Genomic DNA, 17,886 nt, shown 5'->3' on the forward strand with positions numbered 1-17,886 from the left:
ACATTTCATGTAACAAGGGCTTGGTGATGATGAACTCCTTTAACTTGACCTTATCTGAGAAGCACTTTCTCTGCCCTTCCATTCTAAAGGAAAGCTTTGCTGGATACAGTAATCTTGGATGTAGCTCCTTGCCTTTCATGACTTGGAATACTTCTTTCCAGCCCCTTCTTGCCTGCAGGGTTTCTTTTGAGAAATCAGCTGACAGTCTTATGGGAACTCCTTTGTACGTAACTGTGTCCTTTTCTCTTGCTGTTTTTAAGATTTTCTCCTTGGATAATGTAATTATGATGTGCTTTGGTGTGTTCCTCCTTGGGTCCACCTTCTTTGGGACTCTCTGAGCTTCCTGGACTTCCTGGAAGTCTATTTCCTGTGCCAGATTGGGCAAGTTCTCCTTCATTATTTGTTCAAATAAGTTTTCAGTTTCTTGCTCTTCCTCTTCTCCTTCTGGCACCCCTATGATTTCGATGTTGGAATGTCCCAGAGGTTCCTGAGTCTATCCTCATTTTTCTGAATTCTTGTTTCTTCATTCTGTTCTGATTGAACGTTTATTTCTTCCTTCTGGTCCAAACTGTTGAATTGGGTCCTGGTTTCCTTCCCGTCACTGTTGGTTCCCTATGCATTTTCCTCTATTTCACTTGGTGTAGCCTTCACGTCTTCCTGTGTTTTGCCGCTGTACTCAATCATGTCTGTGAGCATCCTGATTACCAGTGGTCTGAACTCTGCATCTGACAGGCTGGCTATCTCGTCACTTAGTTTCTTTTTCTGGAGTTCAGACCTGTTCTTTCACTTGGACCATGTTTCTTTGTTTCAGCGCACCTGTCATATTGTAAGGGGCGCTGCCTTAGATATTCGCCAGGGCAGGGCAACCCCCTTCACTGCGCTGTGGCACTATATGTGGGGGCGGGGTCAGAGAGGGAACAATGCCACTTTTTTGGCTCTCAGCTGGCTTTCAATCACTTCCCCCGCTACCCACAAGCAAATTGAACCCTTTGAGGTGCTGATTCCTGGGTAGGTGGGCTTGTGTATGTTCTAGGACCCCGTGGGCCCCTCCAACAAACTCTCCTGTGAGACTGGGAGTTTCTCCCACAGCCACACACCCACAGGTTTTTACAGCCAGAGGTTTGAGGCTTTATTTGGCCAGTGCCAGAACCCTGGGTTGTGTGGTCTCACTCCCCACTTGTTCCTCCAGGCTTATCCACACGTGAATTGGGAACACCGAGTTCACCGGCCGGCCACCGCCTCACCAGATAGGTCCACCAGCCACCGCCTCGCCACATCTGCTCTGCCCCACCTGCCTGTCTCCGCCGCTCCCGCTAGTCTGAATGACGGTTTCTTCTTTAACTCCTTGGTTGTCGGACTGCCATACAGTTTGTTTCTGGAAGTTCCGATTGTTTTTGTTTTTAAATTGGTTGCTGTCCTTCTTTTGGTTGTGCAAGGAAGCGATGCGCTTCTACCTACGCCTCCATCTTGGCCCGAAGCCGTGACGCGGCTCTTCGGCAGGGTCTCGGTGTGGTCAGCTCCTTGCTGGGCGCGTTGCAGACAACATCAGCGATCCCTGTTTGCACGCACACCGAGCGCCCAGGAGAAGCGGCCCACATCCAGCCGCGAGGCTCACACTCCCCGGTGCCTCCCGCAGTGCGTGGACTGGGTGCGCGCAGCGGGCAGATCCGGTGCTGGCTGCAGGGCGCTCCAGTGCGCACTTTCGCCTCCTGTTGGGGGGCCTCTCTTGCCCTGGGTCTTGCGGCTCCTGTGCCAGCTGTCCCCAGCAATGCCCGAGGCTCAATGTGGGCTGTGAAGACAGCTGCCCCAGCTTAACAGCGCCGTAAGATTTCAAGAATCGTGGCTCAGAAACACCAGTTAGTCTCAAGTAGGACTTTAACTCTTACATACACGACTCAACAGCTTCAGCACGCCACTGTGTGGAGTCAATTTTTATGTTACAATTGGCAAAAGTTTAACACTACATAGGCAGTGAGGATAATCAGCCATTTGCAAAGCAGAAAAACTTGGAAATAAAAGATACGCTCCAAGCTCCCAGATTTATTTTGAGAGCAAAATGAAATTTCCTCCTCAGATAGGAATGAGGTTCTGAGAGCCAAGAGTGAGAGCTCCGGGCGGGCGGGCGGCCTTCCTGACGACTGAGCCGCCATCCAAGCCCGGGGACGCGGCCGAGAGCTCACTTCCAGCCACAGGGAAAACCTGCGAAGTGAGACGTTCTGTCCACATCTCTGAACCAGCATTAGTGAGTGCAACAGAGCCCTGCCTTTGCTTCCCTTCTGAAAGGGGCCCCATCACTGACTATTCCAGGTGGCAGGCGAGACCCAGGACACGTGGTCACCCCACCTACCAGAGGTGGGGGGGCAGGGGCAGGACGGCAAGACTTCTGAGTATGCCCAGTTCTACAGTTCTGACTTTTGAATCATATAAATGGTTGATGTATTTTGAAAAAAAATTAACTCTAAAAGAAAAATGCAAACCCTCAAATTAAGAATAAACAAAAACAAATGAACCTAACTGTGTATCAAATTTTATACGGTTCCGTTATTTCACATTGCTTGAAAACCCATCGTTCTGCCCTGGCTGGTGTGGCTCAGTGGATTAAACGCTGGCCTGCAAATCGAAAGGTCGCTGGTTCAATTCCCAGTCAGGGCGCAGGCCTGGGCTGTGGGCCAGGTCAGATGTTTCTCTCCCTCTCCTTCTCCCTCCCTCCCCTTCTCTGTAAAAATAAATGAAAATCTTTAAAACCCATTATTCTAACTACACCTGACCCTTGAATACTGAGGGAGCTCAGGGGCACGAACTCCCTTACACACAGAAAAATCTGTGTAAAACCCTTAACTACTCACAGCTACTGTTGACCGGAAGCCTTACCGATCACATAGTCAGTCAGCTAACACACACTTGGTATGTTATGTTATATACTGTGTTTTTACATAAGTAAGCCAAAGAAAATAAAACATGTTAAAAAAGCATAAAGAAGATACATTTATAGTGTTGTATGTATTTACTGAAAAAAATTCTCGTATAAGTGGACCTGCACAGTTCAAATCCATGCTGGTCAAGGGCCAGTTTGCGTATGTTCTTAAATATATTATTCTAAAACACGAAAGAACTGCAAAGTAATTCTAAAACTTCGTTCAGTGTAACAATAAGGTACTAAAATTCTGAAACCATCTTATGTATAGCATAGGATAAAGAAAATAGTGCTAATATCACTGTAAGACAAGAAATATAAAATAGCCCTGGCTGGTGTGACTCAGTGGATTGAGTACCGGCCTGCAAACCAAAGGGTCTCTGGTTCGATTCCCAGTCAGGACACATGCCTGGGTTGTGGGCCAGGTCCCCAGTGGGGGGGGGGGGGGCGCCTGTGAGAGGCAACTGCACATGGATGTTTCTATCTCCCTCCCTTCCCCTTGCTGTAAAAATAAACAATGAATTTTTAAAAACACCTGCAGAGATTTAAAATTTTTTTTAAAAAAGAATATAAAACAAATTGGGGTGAAACTGAGTTTTAACTTATAAAGGAACTGTCTCGTTATGGACATGCATGTCCAGCTCCGTCCCCCAAAATGACCTAAGAGATGCTGACTGTGACACTGAGTAAACCTCGTCCCCAAGAACCTGATTTCTAAACATGACTCCCCCCGAAAGAAACCCAGACTCCTAAGAGGCACGATTTCAGATGAGGCAGGAAAAACACAAAGTAGGCCCGGGACAGATTTCCGTGCCAGAGAACAACGGCGCATTCAAAGACTAACAGGGCCTTGGCCACAGGACGCGGAGCCAGCCTGAGGGGACAGTGTGAGCGCACACGGACACCGACCATGGCGCGCTGAAGGACCCAGGGCAGCGTCCACAGCCATTGAGAGAGAGAGAGGACAACGGTGTCCTCTTCACACAGGGGTGTTGGTTCATCCAGGAGAAGGGCCGACAGCTGGGAGGTCGTGCTGGGCAGCTCCCAGTGTCAGCAGTGGCTTGGGCAGGGTCACCACAGTCCCTGACATGGCCCGGAAGCGTCCCGGCAACGAGGCCACCACGCCCAGGCTGCTGGGCGCCCCCCGAGTGTGGGGAAGAGCAGAGAAAGTCAAAGGGGGGCCTGCAACCACCACCTCCCACACAGGGGAGGCCCTGGAAACCGGCCCCTCTCAAAGTGACGCCAGAAACTGGGGCAAGGCACGAGGCGGGAAGGTAGAAGGGAGGCGCTAAACCCCCGCAGAACAGTAATTACGTACTATTTACACTTTAAAATGGCTTCTGACCAGCGTTTGCCACTCCTACGGTTACTTTCTAACCAACAGACACTGTAACTATGGCGCAGCTGCCACAGTGAGCACATTATGCCTGACGTCCCTCCAGACAGGAGCCCCTCTTCTGAGCAGAAGTGAAACTGCTGGGTCAGAAGATGAGCGTTTCTGAGGGCAAACCTGGCTCTCTGACAGCGAGCCAGCCAACCACGCACTGTGGCAGTGTTCCCAGGGAGCCGGCAGGCATTCTCGGTGAGGTCTGGGCCACGCGGACCCTCTGCCTGGGAGGAACTGCCCACAGCCCCGCAGGGGGAGCGCGCCGCTGGTGGAGAACAGGGACCAGACCTCCCCAGTGGACCTCAGGGGCGGGTAGGACCCGAGTGGGGCGCTTGCTCCACAGGACCTGGAGACAGGGAGGGGCGGGAAGGAGCAAAGCTGCGTCCCTGGCTTCTGACCGTCGCCCCACCAGCTTCGTGGAAAACTGCAGCTCACGGCAGGAGGGGCTGAGGTGGGGAGCAGATGGTTCAAGCCAATGCTGAGTTTAAGGAGCCCAAAGTGCACTCACGTGGAGGTCTCCCACGTGGAGTTCAGGTGGGAGGGGAGGGGCCCTGCAGCCACTGAAACCTCGGAGGAAACTGCCCCCCCCCGCCCCAAGCAGGTGAAGATGGCTGGTGCTTCAGGCCGTGCGTTCCTTTGCTCACAGTGAACCGACAGCAGCCCGAGCCCCCACTCCCCTCACACAACCAGGAGCGTGCCGGGCTGTGCACCCTCACTGCAGGAGCGAGCGTGCGCCCCCAGCACAGTGCCTGCCCCCCGACGGGCACTCCGTGACTGTCGGAACATGTTAACGCCTGCATGACATGCATGCATGTGAACGTCACATGTGCGTCATTAACATATTGTGTATTTCTGTGTATAAGTTAAAATGCGTACCGTTCTGTGCTTTATGGGATGAGTGAGGTTAAAGGGTTTTTGATTTTTGCCAAAAGCACTAACTTTGTAGCCCAACCTGGGCGTTCAAAGTGGCCACTCCAGCCCAGGCCGGCATGGCTCGGTGGGTTGTGTGTCAGCCCGCAAAGTGAAAGGCCGCCCGTTTCCTGGTCACAGCACGTGCCTGGGTGGTGTGTTTGGTCCCCAGGCAGGCAGCCTGTGAGAGGTGACCAACCGAGAAGAAGTGACCCCTCTAACCAACAGTTTCCACATCGCGTCCCCTCTGGCTCCACCCCCAACCTGCTCCCTACCAGCGACAGCACAATCTAAAGACCCACACTTCGTCGGCCCTCCAGCCTGGCCCCCCACAGCTCTCACAACGCGGACCCCCACTGCTCGGCCAGGCCGGGCTCTAGCTGACCCCCCTGCCGACCTGGCCACCCTCGCCCACTGCAATCTCTTGCCCCACTTTTCTCCGGGAGCACTGGCCCCACTTCCTTGGCCTGACCCACGGCCAAGGTCTTGCTGGCCGCTGGCCTGAGCCCTGCAGGCCCAGTGCTGAGAAAGCGCTCACAGCTGGCTTTGCTCCACCTTCGGATCTCAGCCCAAAATGGACCAGCCAAGGGCCTTTCCCGGGTCGCTCATGGGTCACAGGGTGCCACAGGCCACCTGCTTTGCACCACTTAGCCGTGTCTCTCTTTTCCACTACTTCCCCTGTTGGGGCGCATCTCACAGCTGGTGCTCCTGTTGAGAAGGGGTGCACTATGTCAGCGCCCTGAGGACAGGGCCCTCTGCCTCTGCCTCCCAGGAGCATGGAAACCAGAACCCCAAGCGGTCCGTACTCCCAGAGAGGCTCAACCATAAGCAGAAGGCTCGGCCCCACGCAGACCCTTAAAGGCTCGGATGCAGAGGAGGAGGAGGCAGGGCTGCTTCCAGAGACGGCGGTTGTGCAGACGAGACGATGCAGACCAGTCGGTGCTGCTGTGAAGGGACACGTGGCTGTTTCCCAAGCCCCCAACGCTGGAAACAAGCACAGTCCATCCCGCTGCGGGACAAGCAGTCAGCATGCACACTGGAGGGGTGCTGTCCACGCAGCAGGCAACACTAGCACCGGCCCTCAGTGAAGGACCACCCTGGCCAGGAGGCCAACCTCCCTAATGCATGCCCGAACGCCAGCTCAGCGCGGGCTCCATTGCACCTTGGGGAGGCTGGAGACCTGAACCTCGGAGAAGTGCTGTGCCCTCTGGCTGTGATCCTCCCGCCCCGCCCCACCCCCCGCCCCAAACCCCTCACCTCGATGCTGCTGGCCACAAGGGTCCCTGGGGCGGGGGCAGCACTGGCCAACGTTCAGGAGCACCCCTGCCCCGGCTCCTCCGTCTCCCTAGCACCCAAGCTTCCCCTGCTCTCATTCCCCAACCAGTCTGCTTCCGCCTTCTCCCCTTTCCAGTCCACCCCACACACTCGACCCTGCTCCCAGCTGCCCCTGAACCTCCGCTGTGACAACCGGCACGCCTGCTGCAGGCAGACTCACTGCTCACTAAGTTGTGATTTTAAGACCTTATTCACGAGTGTGTCTGAGTCCTAGACTCTCCTGTCTCCAGGACCGGCAGACTCGGGACAGACAGAGGCAAAACAGGGCGTCCCGCCCACAGTCAGCCTGAATGACGCCCCCGCTCTGCTCTGCCTCACGCACCGGAAGTCCTCGGAGTCAGGCGTCCTTTAAAAACCGGACTTGCTGCTTTCACACACACTCGCCTGACTGACACACACAGGACACGCATTCCCACGAGTACGCGCTGTCTTCAAGCGCCCGAGGACAGTTCACGAAAATGAACACACGCTAGGCCACCAGGCCAGCTCAGCACATCTCAAAGGGCTGAAGTAACAGAGCCTGTTTAGGAACTGCAGTAAACCGACCGCCAGCTTACATCCCCCCAAATTCATCAGCCGCCAAGTGGCGTGATGAGGTGCTGGAGGCTGTGGGAGGTGATAGGTCACGAGTGGGCAGAGCCCCTTTGCCCCTGCCTCCAAGTAAGGACAGGGAGGAGCTGGCCGGCCACGACCCACGCGTCTGCTGGCACGGTGAGCTTGCGCTTCCCCTCCAAAACTATGAGAAATGAACTCCGGTGGTTGACGAGCAGCTTGCCCACGGTGCTCTGTTACAGTAGCCCGAAAAGGCTGAGACAGGTGTCTTCACGAAATCACGCTGGAAGTCAACACAAAGATAACCAGAAAATCCCCGAAACATTGGAGAGTACAGTGCTATGCTTTCTAAAAATGTTATGACTGAAAAAAGATACTACAATGAGAAACTTTAAAATATTTTGACCTAAAAGAATAAAAATTTGGCTTATCAAAACCTGTGGAATGCCCTAGCTGGCATGCCTCAGTGGATTGAGCACCGGCCTGCGAACCAAAAGGCCACTGGTTCGATTCCCAGTCAGGGCACTCGCCTGGGTTGCAAGCCAGGTCCCCAGTGGGGGGCGTGTGAGAAGCAACCACATACGGATGTGTCTCTCTCTCTCCCCTTCCCTTCTCCTCTCTCTAAAAATAAATGAACAAAATCTACTGAGATAAAAACTGTGGAATGCAACTGAAGGTGCGCTCAGAGGGAAGCTTACAGCCTTACATACATGAATTGGAAAAGAAGAAAGGCCAAAAATCAATTGAGCATCTATCCCAAGAAATTAGAAAAAAGAACAGCAAACAAAAATCAATAAAGCCAAGTTACCCTTTGAAAGGACTATCGTAACTCACAAAGCCCGGCGAGGCTGGTAGGAAAAGAAAGCGCCGATGACCGGTACCAAGTAGTTGTAAAGGGGGCTTCGCAGCAGGTCCTGCAGATAACAGGGTATCAGGAGCCACACTTCCCACTCGTTAACTGAGCAAAATGGCCTGAACGAATTCCTACCAAAAAAAAGCCTACCTAGACACCAGAAAGAGAAAGCCAGAAACATCCTATTTCCACATAAGAAACTGAATCTGAAATTAAAGCCTTCTCGCAAAGAAAGCCCTACGCCAGCTTCTTCCCACAGCCTACGGGGGAGACCCGCCAGTGTCACGGACGCTCGCCTGCGCATCGGCTGGGAACATCGTCCGCCTGGTCTGGGGGCCCAGCGCAGCCTCGGTGCCCAGACACCGCAGTGCCAGACATGGTCCACAAGGACGCAGACCGGGCTACGCGTCTCGTCCCCCTGCCCCGCCCCGATGCCGCACACACAGTGCCACCCCGTCGGAGTCACCTGCAGGCGACCCCGTTTTCTTGCTCCGCCAAGGACCAGGCCTGTCTCTCGCACTCTCAACTAGGCTTCCAAAGGCTACGTAATGAAGGAAGAATTTTGAAAGTAGAAATTATTTTTTAAAAAGTTAAATAAGTTAATTCCTAGTTAGTTGTAATACAGGTATAAAAATTTATTGGGCCAGTAGATAATATAAATGTACGAAACACGGTGAGCACGTCTCTGAACTTCACGAGGTTTTCATACACTCATTTCTATTTCATTGTAACTAAATCACCGTCAGTTACTGCCAAGTTGGACACTTTTAAGTCGCCACATGAAAGAAAAATCACTTGACACAAACTGATGGTCAGAGGATGGGAAGGGGTGGGGCACTAGGAAAAAAGGGGGAGGGAGTAAGAGGGACAAATGGTCAGTTATAGAAACAGCCAAGTGCAGCGTGGGGAAACAGTGACACTGTGACACCTGTGCACAGCGCCGAGTAGGTAGGTACCAGACCCACGGGGGAGACCACTTTGTAGGTTATGCAAATGCCTAACCACAATACGGTAACTAGTAACACCAGATGTCAACTATAATTGAAAAGATTTTTAAGTCAAAAAAATTCAAGTCATGATTTTAAAAAACTCTGAGCAAACTAAGATTAGAGAATTTTCACATCTGAATAAAAATACATACAAAGAAGCTGCATCAAGTATCATACGCAAGGGTGAAATGCTGAACGCTTTTCCTCTGATTTTGGGAACGACACGAGGAAGCCGATTCTCATCACTTCTCAGCACGGTCTGGAGACCCTCGCCAGCACAGTAAGGCAAGAGAAAGAACAAGGGTTACAGCACCGGGGGATCAAAGAGAAAGTATTGTCTGCAGACGTAGTTACACACAGAACATAAAGGTTACTATTAGAAACGGACTGAGTGAGTACACAAGAAGCGATTCTATCCCCATACACCAGTAATACACAATTAAGTAACTTAACTTGTAAAGATGTAACTTTAATGGCATCAAAAATATCAAGTACGTGAATACGCTGAACACGCACTGACATCAAACATCTACAGAAAACTGCGAAACACTGAGACAAGCTGAGGAAGATCTAAACACACGGCAGGTCACGCTGTGTTCACGGCCTGTAAGGCCGACGTCAGCGTGCGCTTGGGCAGCACACGCACTCGGGCTGGGACAAGGTCAGCACGGTCCCTGCACCAGGGTGACGCGCAGGTTCGCGCAGCGTCCCACGTTTCTGGCTCACTTACTCGACGGAATACCGTTCTTACACAGTGGAATACTACGCAGCAGGAAGAGAGAAGGCACGGAACACGGGCCACCTGGTTCTATGGCACAAGCGCAGCCTGGACACCAAGCCCAGCAAACAGAAGGAGCCGTCTTTGATAAAGTACCTTCATTATCAAAGAAGCACTTTCGCGACAGCGTGGCTGGACCCGGAGGGCATTATGCTAAGTGAAGTAAGCCAGGAGGTGAGAGACGGAGACCATACGATCTCACCCAAGTGGAACCTAAGCAACAAAACAAACAAGCAAAATAGAACCAGACGCTGGAAACGAACAGACGGTGACCAGAGGGCAGGGGGCTAAGGGAGGAAAGAGGTGGAAGGGACTCGGTAAGGAAATGAATGACCCATGGACATGGACATCAGTGTGGGGACTGAATGTGGGAGCAGGCGGCAGGGGAGAGTAACGGGGGAAAATTGGGACAGCTGTAATAGAACCACCAAAAATTTTTAAACAAACATGTCATTACTGCCCATCCAGGTCTATTTATTAAATGCAACCTCAAAATTCCGGCACGTTTTCTGGGGAGAGACTGCGAAGCAGATCCTAAAATGTATCTGAAAATACAGAGGGTCAAGATTAGCCAGGTAACCCTGAATCACAGCAAAGTGAGGAACTGAAATCACGAGGTATCAAGACCAAATCCACAGTAGTGTACACGGTGTGGCATTTGTGCAAAGGTAACAAAAGGATCTGTGAACACAGGGGAGGCCAGAAGCAGACCCATACGCCCGCGGCCCCCTGGTCTCTAACAGAGATGACAGGCCACGCTGGGGAAGGCGGTCTTAACCGATCGTGCGGGGTCCATGGGGTCTCCATACACTTCAGGGGGAAAAAGGAATCTTGGCCCCTACCGGCCACGCCATACACAAAAATCAGTTTCGGTGGGTTACAGATCTGAATGTAGCAGGTAAGGGAGCTTTCACAGGAAAGTATCTTCAGGAACTTCATCAGTGAACGAAGGGCATCGATTGGGCTTCATCAAAACAAAACTACGTATCGAATGACACCACTGAGCGCCCTGGCCATGTGGCCCAATTGGTTGGAGAGTTGTCCTGTGAACGAAAGGTTGCTGGTTCGATTCCTAGTCAGCACATGCCTGGGTTGCGGGTTGTCCCCAGACAGGGTGCGTGCTAGACCCAAATGATCCATGCTTCTCTCTCACATCGATGTTGCTCTCCCTCTGTCTCTCCCTTCCTCCCCCCTTCTCTCAAATCAACAAGCAGACCCTCGGGCGAGGCAGACACCACAGAGAGAGCGAAGAGGCAAACATGCCCGAGAGTAGGAGAAAATCTGCCATGCCTCCAGGGACTCGACATACTTAAGAACTCCGACTCCAGCAAGAAACGCGAGACAACGCACTCGAAACACCAGCGAGAGACACCCCTCGGGAGGACAGAGCCACCCAGGCAAGAAACACGCGAAGGGAGGCTCTGCCACACGTGTGGCGTCTGGTCGTCAGGGAAGAGTGAGTCCACTCTGCCCCCCGCGTCCTCCCACTCCTCACCCTCCAGACCGCCAGGGTGAGCGAGCTGAACAACCCGCCGGTGAGAGGGCCCTGGCGGCTCCCATGCTGCGGGTGGCTGCACAAACCAGCGCCAGCACCCTGGGCAGAGTCCTCTGCGGCTGCCCGAACGCACACGGTCACTCGGCGCCTCACTCCCTGGAACATACCCGACGGGACGCGCACATACCCACGCCCAAGGACCACCCAGGGCCTTCAGGGCACAGGCGCGCGCCGGAAGCCACCCAGACACCCACGACTGGTAGGACAAGCGCGTCACCATGTGCTCCGTCACACGCTGAGTCAGCGGGCAGCAGCGGAAGGCAAACAGAGCCACGCGAGACCACACGGACGGGTCTCACAAACACAATGCTGAGCGAGAGAACGAAACACCTGTACCGCTTCACATCGTTCAGGCGGAGTCGGAGGCACGGCAAAGTAATCAGCAGCGCCAGTCCAAACCGAGGTCAGCTCTGGGGCCCGATCGCCCGGCATGGGCAGGAGGGGCCCCTGGGAAGCTTGGGAACGTGCCCTTTCTCGACGTAGGTGGGGGTCACGACAGCACGTCCGCTCTGTGAGAATTTCGCCGAGGTGTGCGTTTGATTCGTGAGTTTTTCTGACGTGTGTCGTAACTCCTTTTTCAAGTGTGTGCGACGACTTGCCCATGTGATGTGCCAGGAGTACAAACACACTTCCCTCCCTCACAGGCCCCCTCCGGTCACACCGTTAGCCACCACGCGTGGGAAAATGCCAGCAAAGGGATGCGTCTAAACGACGTTCACTCAAGGTCCCCGTGTTCCTAAAGCGTGGGGCTCAGGTGCGCGGGAGGCGAGGCGACCCTGCAACAGCATCGCGCTCTCTGCCCCATGAGCGTTCCAGGTCGCACAGGACACCCGGCGCACCTGCTGGGGCTGCCCCACCAGCCAGTTCGAGCTGCGCAAGGCCCCGGCCCCTCCCCACGCGTCTGTATCCGCGTGCTCTCAACTCCAGCCTCGCATCCAAGCACTCGGCGTGCGCTTCAGTGTGTGTGCCCCAAACTACGTTAAAACAACAAAATCACCAAAAAACCAAACCAAACCAAACCACGCAACCGAAAAGATTTACACATGCACTGAAATCCTGGCAAAACATAACTTGACCAACCCTCTGAAGCTTCTTATAATAAAACGCGACCTAACAGAAACTTGGTAATTCAGAGGACTGAAATGAGAAAAAACTTCATGATTCTCTCCTCCAATAAAAGGAAACATCATAGCATTAACATTAAATTTTTGCTGCTAAAAAAAGAAATCCAAACGTCTGGCTCATCGACCTCCGAGGAGCACCAACTACAGCCAAGGAGCACGTCGAGGCCAGTGATGACCCGTTCATGAGTTCGGCGCTCAGACCCACTGGGAGCAGCCGACACTGGCTCATTCTGGCTCATTCGGGTCCACCCAGAAGCGCCATCGAGGCAGCCGTCATGAGTCAGTGATCAGGTCGCAAGCACCCAAGCCACCTTCCTACCACCTGTGACACTCTGCACCTTTCACCTCGCGCTCCAGGTGGCGTGTCCTCCCTCCACCCATCACTGAGGCCCCATTCGGCTCCTTAAGAAAAGGCTGTGAAACACAGGGGACTCAGGAACGACTGCAGTGTGGGTCTGAGCTTCGTACTTCCCACCTGCCAAGGAGGGAACTGCAAAGGACCCCTCGGCCACTCTCCTAGTTCCCAGAACAAAGCTCCCTGACAAAACGCAGGTGCTCCGATGACAGTGGGCTGCAAAAGCGTTTTCCCTGTGGCGTCAATCGCACTCACCCACTAAATTCCATTAGGAAACGGAGCGCATGACACAACCGGTGGGAGGTGCACCTGGCAAGCAGCAGTGGACGACCGCAGACCAAACGGCGGCTCGGCTGTGTCGAGCGCGACCCCGGACCCGCGCAGAGCCTCCGGCTGCCACGAAGGCCGCGTTTCCCATGACCCGCTTTCAGGGCACACAGAGTCTGCTCCTCCTAAGCAGTTTAACCTTCAGGAACCTACTCCACCTCTGCCTCACAAACACCAGAACCACGGTTCACCAACAGCTCTGCAGAGGGCACGTCTGAACCCAGCACCACCACCAAGACAGCACCATCGGAGAGAGAGACCGCTCAGTGGGAAGACGTCGGAGCAGCCACATCCGTACCTGTGGAAGGGCAGTGTTCAGCTGCCTCTGCAGGGAGTCTCTCTCGTGGCCAACCTCGTGCAGCTTCCCCTGGGTCAGGGCCAGCGTTTCCTGAGTCTCTCGCAGGGTGTCGAGAAGTCGGTCCCTCTCCTCCAGCATGGAGACCATCAACTGTTCAAAATGGGAGTCCGCGTCGGGCTGCGCGGGGGAGCCAGACCCATGGCTCCCGCTTCCTCCTGGGGGGCCTTCTGCTTCGCTGATGGTGGGCATCACCTCGCACATCATCTTGAAAGATAAGACCCAGGCTCTCGTTATTAAGTGCACGACAAAGGCTCGGACAAACCTGCGACTTTACAGCTTCCCGTAGTTAATCAGTGACAGCCGCCTCCTCAGATCTGACGGCCTCAGAGTTGACGTTGTGAACACGGTGAGCTGGGGAAACGACACCTGCCAACCCCGAACCCTGGGGAGACCCTCATTTGTAGGCGGCAATCCAGTGCAGGGGAGAGAAAGACCAAAGGCTGCCTCTCACTTAGAGAACAAACCCTCGGTGTTTTGTTTGCAAAGCTGTACTTCCTAGAGGTTGAAAACAAGTGCGCTTCTGTAACTTTTTTTTCCTATTTCCCGGTGGGGGAGAGAAAGTGGAAACAGGGGCCACCCAATCAGTCCTCGGGAAGAGCAGAGACGGAGTAGCCAGCCAGTAAAACTGACAAGTGCAAAACCCATCAGGCCTCTTCCAGGAATGCGTGCAGTCAGCTCCCGGGGAGGACCGACGGCCCCCTCGATTCTTGGGCTGGATTTGGGAAGCGCTGAAAGGACTGGATCCCTGAAGGGCTGGGAGATGTGTCTTTCAAGTGTTTCAACAGTTGCCCCGACAATCTAACTTACGTAAGTTAACTGGCCCCCTCCCCCCAAAAATTCCACAGTGGAAATATAGCAGGTCGAGACAGCCGTGGATGGCTAAGAAGGAAAAGTGAAAGGTGAGATTGTGAGAGGCTATTAAGTGTCTCAAATATAATGACGGGGCAAGGGGAAGGGGGGCCGGTTACCGAGGCTGCCAGCGCTACTCCGGGCTCAGCGGACCCCGGAGACGAAGAAGCCCACGCCCTCTGTCAGGCACACACGATCTCTGCGCCCCGCACACGCACGCACCAAGAGCTGCCAAATCGCCGGACCCCAGGGCGGTGAGAACCGTCTATAGCCGGAGCCCAGCCTAGGTTCAGGCTTCCTGCGGCCACAGGTGTTCGCCTTCCGCGCTCGACGCTGGGGTTACCGGGGCACTGGGGTTACCAGGACGCTAGGGTTACCAGGGCGCTGAGGTCAGGGGAGGGGCAGGCGCGCGGCCCCCAGAGTTCGACCCTCCAGGCGCGCGCGGGGGCGCGTCCTCCCGGGGTCCAGCCGGGGTCCCTGCGGGCGTTCGCGGGACTCTCCCGACCGGCCCCGGGCCGCAAGCCTCGCCCCCAGCGCCCGTCCGCCGGAGCGCGCCCTTCCCCCGAGGCTGACATTTACGGGAAGCGGGCGCCGTGGGCAGGGCTGGGCGCCTGGGGCCCCGCTCCGCCCTAGCCTGCCTCAGTCTCCCGCTCGCTTACCTTGCTCGCCGGCGGGAGCGGGCGAGGAGGCTCCGCGGCGGCTCGCGGGCGGCTGCTCGCTCCAGGCGAGCTCGGGGCCCGACGAAGGCAGCCTGCGCCCGCGCCCGCCCCGCGCCCGCGGCCCCGGGCCCGCCGCCCCCAGTCACTAAGGCCGGCCCGCGGCCGGACACTAGCGGAGCGCAGGAGGAGCGGGCCCGGCTGCGCGTCGCCGGCGTCAACGTGCCCGACGTCGGGCGCGTCGGCGTAGCGTCAGCGCTGAGCGCCGCCGGCCCGCCCCGCCCCCGGGAGGGGCGTTGGGGGAGGACCCTGGAGGCTGTGTGCGCAAGCACCGCCTCCTCAGGTGGGGCGGTCTGCGCCTCCCGGGCGCCGATTGGCTGGGAGCTGGGAGGAGCCCCGCCCCACAGGCCCCGCCCCCAAAGGGGCCGCCCAGGTGGGGTTTGACCCTGCTGAACTGCGGTTCAGGGCTCCGAACCTGGAGTCCTGACACCACCTTCCACCTTCAGGGTGCCCCGAAGTCTCCTTCTACAGCGCTAGGACGCCAAAGTCGTTATCGAGCGTCTATTCTGCATTAGGTTCTGAGCCTGACGCTTCCCAACGCCACGTCTCCACACCTTGCAGGAGAGTGCGCACGGGCGGAAGTCACCTGCTGGCAGCAGGTTGTAGCCCGCGGTGTCGCCTCTGGAGCTTGCTGGGAACCGATCCTTACTGGACTCCGAAGGACGCGGTGTCTACGCAAGACCCATCGCCCTAGCTTTACCTGCTGTGCTGGACGAGACAGAGATGCCCAGCGTTTGAAGTTGAGGCTCCTGGCGCTGGGTCGAGAGCGCAGGCTTTGGAGCCAGGCACGCCCGGTGCAGCTCCCAGTAGATACTTCCTGCAATGTGCGCCTTAGCCTCTCAGGAAAACCTGTCTGGGACTCAGTGCCTCATCTCTAGGGTGGGAAAATGATCTAGCACTGCCCCGGGGCTTTCCTAATAAGTAGAGCATAGGCACAGAGCGGTGGAGAACCTGGCGGGGAGGCACTCTGCGAATGGCGATCATTCAGTGTGAATACGGGTAAAACAACATTTTATCAAACATTTTTGCCCATGTTTATATTCATATTTTGACCGTACTCACACCTTTTTAACTCACACCTTTTTAAACGCTAGCTCTGTGCCAAGTCCTGTGCTAATCCTGCGGGCACAGGTTTCGATTGATAACATCCACCTTCAACACACTGAGCAGGTGCTGCCCCTCAGGGTTTGGTGCCGGGGCACAAACTTTTCCCAAACCAGAAATGGCAGGGCACTGCTGCCAGGCGCCGCTGGCCATTGGTGGTGGTGAGGAGCCAGGAGCCCCTGAATTAGCGAAGTCTAAGTAGAGGCTGTATGAGGGGGTGTGAACCCCGCCAAGGCTGATTCGTTGATTCCCCCTCATGAACCCACCAAGGACAGGAGCTACCTCAGGGTGGCTTTCTTAACTCCCAGAGTCCAGGACCATAGCTCTTTTTCTCTTATTTTGTAAATATTTATTGAGTGACAGCACATAAATATGAATTTGCACCTGACCCAGGGTCTGGAACAGAGGAAAGTTTCCAGCTCTCCTTACATGTACCAGTTTAATTCATTCAGTCCATATTGGCATCATGCTCGTAAACTACTTGTCTCCTAAGAAATCAGCGAAATACCCAAACTTAGTTCAGCGAGGTGGAATGTTCATTTCACGAATATTTGCAGGGCCCTACCAGCCAGGCATGGCCTAGGTTTTAGGAACACAAAGCTAAGAGCTCACTTCCTGCCAGTGCACAGCCCGGAGGGGAGAAGAGAAACAGACTCTTGCAATATCTGTCCTATACACAGTGTGTGACTGGTAGCATGAGGCCGCAGGAGAAGGGGAACCAATGCTCCAGCTGGCATCACGGGGACTTCACAGAGGCGATAACGTCTGGGCTGCGTCTCGAAGAATGATCAGTTTTCCAAGAAGAGAAGGGAGAAGCCCATTTGGTATGGCTCCAAGAGAATGAGATGCCTGATTTCACTCCTTTTCATTCATTCATTCATTCATTCATTTCATCCCCCTCCCCACCGATCGCAAAATCAGTAAGAGGAAATTGTACACAACCTGAATGGCCAACAAAAGGAGCTTGGTTAAAATCACTGCACTTCCAAATGACAGAAAACTGTGACACTCTCAGGCATAGTTTGATAACCATCTAATCACAGGCAAAATTCTGTATCCTGTTTGTGATGGTAGTTACAAGACCATACACGTTTGTCAAAACTCACACACAACTGTACACTAATAGGTAAAGTATGCCCTAATTTCTAAAAGAGGGAAAAAACCTTCTTCTAGAAAGGCAAGTTAAAAACAGGTATACACTGTATGAGCCCGAATTTGAAACAGAAAGCAATCTGTGTTTGGACGGAGCACGTGTGACGTGAAATTCATCTTGTACGTGAAAAGCGCTAGCGTGTTATTAATCAAGTGATAGAATTTTAACAAAATGAGTTTTACCTGAAGTAAAAGGAAAGTGAAATTAAATTTTAAGCCTCAAATTTGTAAAAGAAAACCATACACATCCATGTGTGAAAGCACTGTTGCCATGGCAATCGGTGTTTTATACACACTCCACGTCTTTTCCGGCAAAGGGGCACGGCCGAGAGTTGGCCGAGGCCGAGAGGGGCCGTGGGTCGTTTTCATGTCTTTCTTTGCGCTAGTCTGCACTTTCTACATACTTTATAGTGAATGTGCATTACTCTTATCATTGGTGGGGGGGAGCTCCACAAGTGTTACTTTATTATTTATTTTTTAATTTTTCTTTTATTGATCGATTTTAGAGAGAGGAAGGGGGAGAGCGAGAGCGAGAGAGACAGGTTTGTGGTGTCCACTTATGGATGCGATCACGGGTTGCTTCTTGTAGGTTCCCTGACCTGGGATCGAACTGAAAGCTTGGAGTATCA

At 54.1% G+C, this 17,886-nt stretch overlaps 1 protein-coding gene across 9 annotated transcripts in view; it reads right to left on the reverse strand.

Moving 5' to 3' along the window:
• PPFIA1 (PTPRF interacting protein alpha 1) overlaps nucleotides 1–15,163 on the reverse strand; it is a 74,840-nt gene extending 59,677 nt beyond the window's left edge. For all 9 annotated transcript variants that reach the window (XM_053924081.1, XM_053924080.1, XM_053924084.1 and 6 more), the window contains exons 1-2: nucleotides 14,945–15,163; nucleotides 13,377–13,640 (exon numbers count right to left, since the gene is read on the reverse strand). In XM_053924081.1, the coding sequence (XP_053780056.1) occupies nucleotides 13,377–13,640 (264 nt within the window). In that variant the 5' untranslated portion in view covers nucleotides 14,945–15,163. The remainder of the gene's footprint in view (nucleotides 1–13,376; nucleotides 13,641–14,944) is intronic.
• Between the last annotated feature and the right edge of the window lie 2,723 nt (nucleotides 15,164–17,886).

Source organism: Desmodus rotundus, chromosome 5 (assembly GCF_022682495.2).
Source record: "Desmodus rotundus isolate HL8 chromosome 5, HLdesRot8A.1, whole genome shotgun sequence".
In the NCBI taxonomy this organism is placed as follows: Eukaryota; Metazoa; Chordata; class Mammalia; order Chiroptera; family Phyllostomidae; genus Desmodus; species Desmodus rotundus.